Here is an 8,681-nt window from a genome sequence, read left to right on the forward strand (position 1 = left end):
GCACCATCACAACCTTCGTTGTGAATGTTTACTGAGAAAGTCCAAATCAGCCTTCCAAGAACACTGACATCCAGTTAAGCATCAGGGAATCCACCAGCTTTGGGGTTTTGTTTTTCCTGAAACGGAAGAAGCTCCTTCTGGTGACGTCACAGCTAAACTATTATTTCTTGGTTCCACCAACCGACGGTTTGACTTTCTTATGGACCACAGAAAGATATAAAGAAAAACTAAAGTCATTATCCGAGGCTTGGTAGGTGCTGACAGGTCCTGGATCAGAGGCTCCCGAGCAAAGAAATCACCACAAACACCCGTGACGTCATAAACACTCGTTGGATTTTCCTCCATCGATTTATGTTGATCACGGACAACCACAGCAAAATGGGGCGTCACCATCTAGGCCAAACTCATCACCTTCAATTCTCAGAGCTATAAAAAAGTAGATAAATACAAACTATTATTAAAATACTGGTAGAAAATTCAAATGGATAAAACCGTAAAAAAGTCCTTTACACTCGACCACCAGCACCGCACAATTAAGTGTACAAGCCGGTGCTGATCGGCTCTCAATAAGCCACAGGATGGACGACAACCAGCGGTAACTCCGAACAGCAGTAGCGCTTATTGTGGATATACGGATACTATAGGAAAGGTTTATTATTTAATGTAGAGAAGAAACTGCGAAACTTGTTGCGGAATGAAGGAGATATGAATCAGAAGACAACATTAACTTTGGATTTGTGGAAAACTGGAATATTAATATTGTATTTGTTTAATTTAGATAAAGTTTAAGAAAAGATTGAACGTTTTTGGAAGAGAAGTGGCACTGCATGATAAAACTTTAGATGTGATGATCGTATGATCCGCAAGGTGGCGGTAACGCAACGGGACGAATGCAGACACTCATGAAATCCCAAAGAAGAGAAGAAGAAGGAGGAAGAAGAAGACAAAGAGGAAACGTGGTCTGTTTTGTTGAGTGTTTCTCTAAAAATATATCTTCAGTTTAGCTTTAACGAGTTTATCAACGAGCAGTTAACTGCTGCTGAAGAAACATTCACAGAGTTTAAAGAAATCATCGTCAAGTCGGAGGAAGAGATGGATGATCAGCGCAGACTGCTTGATTTCTCCCGGACTCCCCAGATAATCTTACATCGGATAGGTAGGAAACACCAGAATTTGGATGAAGGTTAATGTTTGCCCCGTTCTGTATGAGGATCATTTTAGTAAATGTGCTTTTCCCGTATAAAATGTTTTTTTTTACGAGAAAATTAACGCAGACGTCACAATTACACTATGAGAATGGCTTATTTATGTAGAGAGAAAATGGAGCCAATTACCTTTTTTATGGCTCTTTTTCTTTAATTACTGAGATTTACTTTTGAAAACAGCAGAAATGTGAACAATGCAGCGCAAGGTTAGTAAAGCAAGCAACATAAAAGAACAGTAGTGTTAGTTGTAAAATTTAATAATTTGTAATAAATAAATTTTAGTTGCGAATTTTCTTCAGTCCAAATACGAGGCTAAAGTTTTTTCCGACAACATTGAATGCAACACAACGTAACCTGACACCTACTGCTGTTTGAACTTTCCTTGATTTCCATGATTAACTCATTCCATACTTCATCAAGTTGAGGACAACAAACAATTTCTTTGTGGAAAGCCAAACGGATGCAATTGAAAATAAACTAAAATGTTCACTGGACCCTTCCTAGCAGACAGAGTTAAAACTCAAATCAACGTTGTCAAAAACATATCTTGCAGGTCTTGTTGGGTTTTTTTTGGTCACTATCTTTTTGATTACACAGCACAGAATTTAACAGCACGAATTCACAACATAGATGAATTTGAAAGATCAGACATTTTAGTAGGGGAAAAAAATACTTTGTTAGCAGAATGCTTGTGTTTCTGACTTTACTGTGATCACATATTGACGAGCAAAAAAAAAAAAGACTGTCAACTACTTAAAAAAAAAATTACTTGCAATAGGGAGAAGGTAACGGAAGAAAGTTTGTGTCCTGTATGGCTCGGGTCTGGCTGCTAGTACATCCTTGACCATGTTCTTATTTCACCGATGCAAAAACTTACATTAGATAAAGCAGAAGGAAGTTTGCTGTGTGGTCATTAGCAGGTTAGAGTCTAAGCAAAGTCCTGCCTCTGAGGTAATTTTAAAAAATCGACTAAATTAACATTTCAGCTAAACTGCCCAATCACCTTTGCATCCTAATGAAGTAAACTGTTGGTGATGACATATTCATTAAAGGGATTTTTTATAAAGAATGGTTCACTTGTTAGCTTACAGGAAAACAATATGAAAATGAAAAATGTTCCTTTTTGAAACTTTGTACTGATTTCAGTAACGAGAGAATTCAAAGTGCTAAAACCTTCAGACATAAAACTAGAGAGAAAAAAGAATGTACAGTGCAGGAGCGTAATAAATGTAAGAAAGTAAATAACCACATATTTTAATATATTCCATTTTCCAATAGATTGACAATTATATGGGACACATGGCTTATAAAGTTAAGGATTAGAAAAAAACAACATCTGAAAATTGTGGTGGACTTGTGGATCTACTGATGCAGTTTTTGCTTCAGCATTTGGAGACCAGGTCTAAGTGGATATGCTTCTGTGGTGATGTTTTCCTGTTTTCTTTTGTTTTTCTGTTTTTCTTTCCAACTTTTCTCCTTCCAGGGAGGTTCATTTCCTACAACACTTGATGATGGTTCATAACTGCATGCATGTTCTTGCCCTGGTGTTTTGAAGATGGCAACCAGTAATTGAACCATAGATGGTACTAAATGGGTTTTAGGAAAGGTATTGAGGAAGAATAAGGTTGAACGATTGAATAGAATCACTAACAGCACGGGCAATGCATTTTTAATTTATTTTATTGTTTTGCTGTGTCTGCCTCGGTGCATAATCAGAGAGGATGATAAAAATGTTCCTCATATGTCTTGTGCAGGTATTTGAAGTTGTAGCATAAACATATAGGTCAGGTATACGGCTTGTTTCAGTCACAGAAAAAAACCAAATATTGAAATAATTTTCCATAAACTAATATTAAATAATGGACTTTTATCTCCTGTGTGTTTAACACACATGAACAAGATATTTTTTAAAGCTGGTTCATTTTGGTTTACAATGAAATGCACAAAGCTAATCTTTAATTACACATTTATTTTTATATGGGGTCAGGTTTGACTAGAGGCCAAGATATCAAACTTCCACTCAGTCCTGTCATTCTTGCGCTCTTTCCTAATTTCTATGAAAAAAGTATGTTCTTTAATTGTTTGCTAGTGCTATGGTGTTTTTCTTTTATTTATCTAGATAGGAGAGGAGTTTAAAATTATAAATAGAAAACTACCTGACAGAAAAAAACTAAAGACATGGTAAGCAATTGTAACTTAATTTAAAATTATGAACATGTACTAATATTAATAATTTTGTACATGTTTGATGGCTTAGTAAATACTTGTTGAGTTAGGGAACAGTAGAACCAGATTTCCTTGACTGTTTTTAATAAGCAACAGCTTAAAGTGGCTGTTTGAGACAGACTGCTGGGTTTTCTGATACAATCCGAGTGCAGCACAGAGAAAGAAACAGCAAACACTTGTTCATAGGATTAAACTATTGTAATAATTGTAACAGTATGCTTGTCTTATTATTATTCTAAAATGTATTGATGGTTGACAGTTTACTGGTTCCACATATCTTTGACTTTTACCATTTCCCATAGCTGGGGTAAAGTGACCGTTGCAGAGGGGCTGTTGGTTTATCTGATATAGGCTGAGCTCAGCAGCTGATGCAGCACAGAGAAGGAAAAGCTCTCAAAGTTAAAAATATAGATCAGTTGTCCACAAAATTAATCCATTCTCTTTTTATTTAAATTGCATTTTTTTTATTTACTGTAAAAACAAAATATTAGTCAATACAATTTAGTAGTGACTCAAAATTATGTGGACCTTCATTCACCTGGAGCCAAGTCGGCTGGTTGAAGTGACAGAGTGGAGGACGGTTTATCAGATACCTGCTGAGAGCAGCACAGAAAGAAACGGTAAGGAAGTTCAACACAGATACATTTTTGTTTATGAAATAAACTATTCTCTTTTTTTATTATTTGAAATTAATATAACATCTTTTATTAAATGCCTAACTATTGAGTACATAGTGACTATAATTTCTTTTACCTTAATTTCTTCATCAGCCTTGATTGGGATGAAGTGACTGAGTGGATCCAGGCTTGGAGGTGGAGATAAAAGTTCTTTATTGGATTAAATTTATATGAATGAAGCAAAAAAATAAATAAAAAATGGAGAGGAAACTTTATCCAATTGTCATGATTTACTTCTTGGAGGGATGCATGGAGCAGGGTCTGGTGGTAGGTTTCCCATCTGATGTTTTTGGATCTTCAAGCAGTTGAGTTGGATGTTAGCAGACTAGCTTCTCCACCTCACTTCACAACTTGCTGCCTTTTGTCTTCAGGTTTTCTCTTGCACAAAAAAAGGTGGACTTCTGGGAAGCATCCAATTTATGGACTGGAATTTAATAGACCGAGCCTGGAGTCTGACAGAGAAGGGAGGTCCCACTGGATAACACCGGGTGGTGTTGGTTTTTCCCACACCTGATGTTCATTATTCACCATTTGATTTAAGAGAAGGTTCCAGAATCCTGTCTGTTTTATTTTTGATAAGAACTTAATTTAAATCAAAACATATGTTTTATATGATAAGGACTTCGTACAACCTTATTAAAAACAGATGTTTTTATATGATAAGCATTTTATATAAACTTATTAAAACAGATGTTTTATACGATAAACATTTTATGACAGATTTAACAGATGTTGATGTGCTATAGCATTGATTTATTGATTTTTGATTTGGGCGTGGAATTATAATCCATCAAACTCGATTAATTAAAATTTGACATAAGCTTGTACTTTTATTTTTCACCTAAACCTGAGCAGAGTTAAAGCTTTTATTTTTTAGTAATTAATTGTTGTCCCTGGTGACATAGCGAGTAACGAGCCAATCACAAAACTGTCTCCCGTTTTTTTCCCGTTTTCTTTTTGATCCAGCTGTTGTTTCATACAACCAGATTAATCAGAATTTATGTCTTAGAATCACTAACATCTTTTACTTGTTAATTCAATTTAAGGCTTCATGTTGTTTTCACGTTGCCTATTTCACATATATTGGCCACTTGATGTCACAGTAGAGCTTATGAAGCACCGCGATGCATCGGCTCATGAGTCGAATGATTGGATGGAGTTCCTCAGTGCTTCATGAAGCTTCATCTCACCATCACTACTTTTCATTGTTTCCTCTCCTGATCTGGTCAAAACCCACAGGCCCAACCCAGTGCATGCTGGTTCGAGACCAGTCCCTATACTTACAGAAAATGGACCTACAGTTTTTCCTGTCAAACTTAGAAAAGTAAATAACAAAGGAACAAAAACTAAACAACTATTGACCTTCAAATAAACTCATGTTTGTAAATAAACCCGAAAGATATAAAGCGGACTAAAATTTAATTTAATTGAAAGTAATACAAATAAATATTTTGATGTAATACACTTTACTGCTAAATATTAACAGTAATCCCTACTGCAATTAGTTTTGTACTAAAATATTTTTCAAAAATCCGTTCATTTGAGAATTCTCCAAATGTCAGCTGGAGATGTCAACTGATCTGTATCTGTCTACGCTCTTGAATTTTTAGGCGTTTTTTGTTCATTTCTGTCTTAAACGATTAATGATTTCTCCTATTTACTTCAGTGAAGTTAACAATAACTCTTTCCTCTGTTTTCTTTTCCAGATTCCCTGCAGTGCAACGTTCATCACCAGGAGAGGAGATCCACTCTGGACCAGGAAGAGTTGGAACCTCTGACGGTAAATCATCAGATAAAAGAAGAGCAGGAGGATCTACAACATCAGCAAATAAAAGTGGAAGAGAAAGAAGTTTACTGCAGTCAGGGTGAAGTACAGATTGAATTAAAACAGGAGACTGACACCTGCATGGTGTTTCCTGCTGATGAGCAAACATACCAAACTGAATCAGAACCAAAGCGGAACCAAGTCATCTTCCAGGAACCTGCTGAATCTGAGAACCAAAATTGGGCAAGCAAACCTTTCTCATGTGTCATCTGTGAAAAAGGTTTCACTGGCAAACATGCTCTCAATAATCATATTAGAACTCACACTGGTGAAAAGCTGTTTTCATGTGTGAACTGTGGAAAAAGTTTTGGTTACAAACAGCATTTAACTCGGCACATGAAGATTCATACTGCTGAAAAGCCCTTTTCATGTGGGAACTGTGGAAAAAGTTTTAGTCAAAAAGTTGGTTTAACTCAGCACATGATGATTCACACTGGTGAAAAGCCGTTTTTATGTGGGAACTGTGGAAAAAGTTTTAGTCAAAAAGTTGGTTTAACTCAGCACATGATGATTCACACTGGTGAAAAGCCGTTTTTATGTGGGAACTGTGGAAAAAGTTTTAGTCACAAACACCATTTAACTCGGCACATGATGATTCACACTGGTGAAAAGCCGTTTTCATGTGTGTACTGTGGAAAAACTTTAATTCAAAAAATGCATTTAACTCAGCACATGATGAGTCACACTGGTGAAAAGCCATTTTCATGTGTGAACTGTGGAAAAAGTTTTAGTCGAAAACCGCTATTAACTCAGCACATGATGATTCACACTGGTGAAAAGCCGTTTTCATGCGGGAACTGTGGAAAAATATTTAGTCAAAAATCGAATTTAACTCGGCACATGATGATTCACACTGGTGAAAAGCCGTTTCCATGTGTGAATTGTGGAAAAAGTTTTAGTCACAAACAGCATTTAACTCGGCACATGATGATTCATACTGGTGAAAAGCCGTAGAACTATTTTCCATGTATGTTCTATGTTTATGATCATTATAAAAGTCTTCTAGATGAAAACTAGAGGGCTTTCTTGTCAATAAAGTGTGAAAATGGTTTAATTTCTTTTTATTTAAATGTGATCATTTGGATCTTGACATTTGGATACTTAGAGATGTACAAGATGAACTTGAAGTATTGATTTATATTATTCTGTATGGAGTATCTGGGGATCTTGTTCACGAATGAGGGAAGAAGGGAGCGGGAGATCGACAGGCGGATTGGTGCGTTGTACCCGTCGTGGTACAATGCACCACAACGCCGTGGTGCATTGTACCACGACGCTCTCTCTTCACCGTCGTGGTGAAGAGAGAGCTGAGTGAAAAAGCGAAGCTCTGGATTTACCGGTTGATCTACGTTCCCACCCTCATCTATGGTCATGAGCTTTGGGTCATTACCGAAAGAATGAGATCACGGATACAAGCGGCCGAAACGGGTTTCCTCAGCAGGGTGGCTGGGCTCTCCCTTAGAGATGAGGTGAGAAGCTCGGTCATCTGGGAGGGACTCAGAGTAGAGCTGCTGCTCCTCCACGTCGAGAGGAGCCAGTTGAGGTGGCTCGGGCATCTGGTCAGGATGCCTCCTGGACGCCTCCCTGGTGAGGTGTTCTGGGCAGGTCCCACCGGGAAGAGGCCTCGGGGAAGACCCAAGACACGCTGGAGGGACTATGTCTCTCAGCTGGCATGGGAACGCCTTTTGGTTCCCCCACAGGAGCTGGAAGAAGTGGCTGGGGAGAGAGAAGTCTGGGCCTCTCTTCTGAAGCTGCTGCCCCGCGACCCGACCCCGACTAAGAGGAAGAAAATGGATGGATGGATGGACGGATGATGAATAAAATCTGGAGGGTTTTCTCGTCTATAATGTGCAGGGTTTCCCCCAGTGTATTATCCGGGCTACCCGCCATGCCCGTGTGACCAATAACACAGCTGGCCCCACTGCGCGGTGCCTCGCGCGCTGCTGCTGCTTGACCTCTGAAATTTACCTCAGCACTGATCCAGGGCTTAAAGAGCTCCGTCTGGGGGCCGGATTTCCGGCTTTTTAAGCAAAGCATGGGACCAAACGGCCCGCCTCAACTAAACTTTAGATAATAGACAAAGATGTCTGCCAATCAGAATTCTAGCTCCCGTGTTCTTGACCAATGACTGTAAAACAATTTGTAGAAAAGAAGCGCATGCGTTCGATTCGGCGGTTAAATCAAATGCCAAATGAAAGAAAATGGAGTTCGTCTCACCCGGTGATGTTTTATTGAGGATTTTTGTACATATGTTTTGTCAGTTTTGTGATCATGTCAAAGCAGCAACTCGTATTAAAAAGTGTTTTATTGTCCGTCTGGATGCTGCCCGCTTCCATAGGACAACAGAAAATCGCTCTTATAAACATGTAATTACTAAAATTACGATACCTGACTTTGTATCCCTCTGAAAAATGAACCTATGTAAATAAAAAAATCCCTCCATGGGTGATGCCACGATAGAGAGCATTCATTTTATAGCGTTAACACCGGTGCTGTAAGTTGTCCTGTATGAAGCGGTGTGATAGAACAATGGTACCACAGCACTTTTAAATTTCAATAATCAAAATACCAAAATTGTTTCCATTGTTTTAAAAGTTTTGTCAGTCAGACTGCCTTTTCCCCATCGATACGCTTCCCGACCGCCCTGCACCATAGGGGGTTAAAAAAAAAGAGACGCACACATTGCGCAAAATTGAAACGGGAGAAGCGGGACATAAAATGGAACGACGAACTAGATGTGAATTATGG

At 38.2% G+C, this 8,681-nt stretch overlaps 1 protein-coding gene across 1 annotated transcript; it reads left to right on the forward strand.

Moving 5' to 3' along the window:
- The first annotated feature begins 559 nt into the window (after positions 1–559).
- On the forward strand, positions 560–6,982 carry LOC145551703 (uncharacterized). The gene is made up of 2 exons (XM_081607179.1): positions 560–1,156; positions 5,815–6,982. Exons 1-2 carry the CDS (start codon positions 1,093–1,095, stop codon positions 6,885–6,887), a joined length of 1,137 nt encoding a protein of 378 aa, XP_081463305.1. The 5' UTR covers positions 560–1,092; the 3' UTR covers positions 6,888–6,982.
- The last annotated feature ends 1,699 nt before the right edge of the window (positions 6,983–8,681 follow it).

Source organism: Poecilia reticulata, chromosome 5 (genome assembly GCF_904066995.2).
Source record: "Poecilia reticulata chromosome 5, P_reticulata-male-v2, whole genome shotgun sequence".
Lineage (NCBI taxonomy): Eukaryota > Metazoa > Chordata > Actinopteri > Cyprinodontiformes > Poeciliidae > Poecilia > Poecilia reticulata.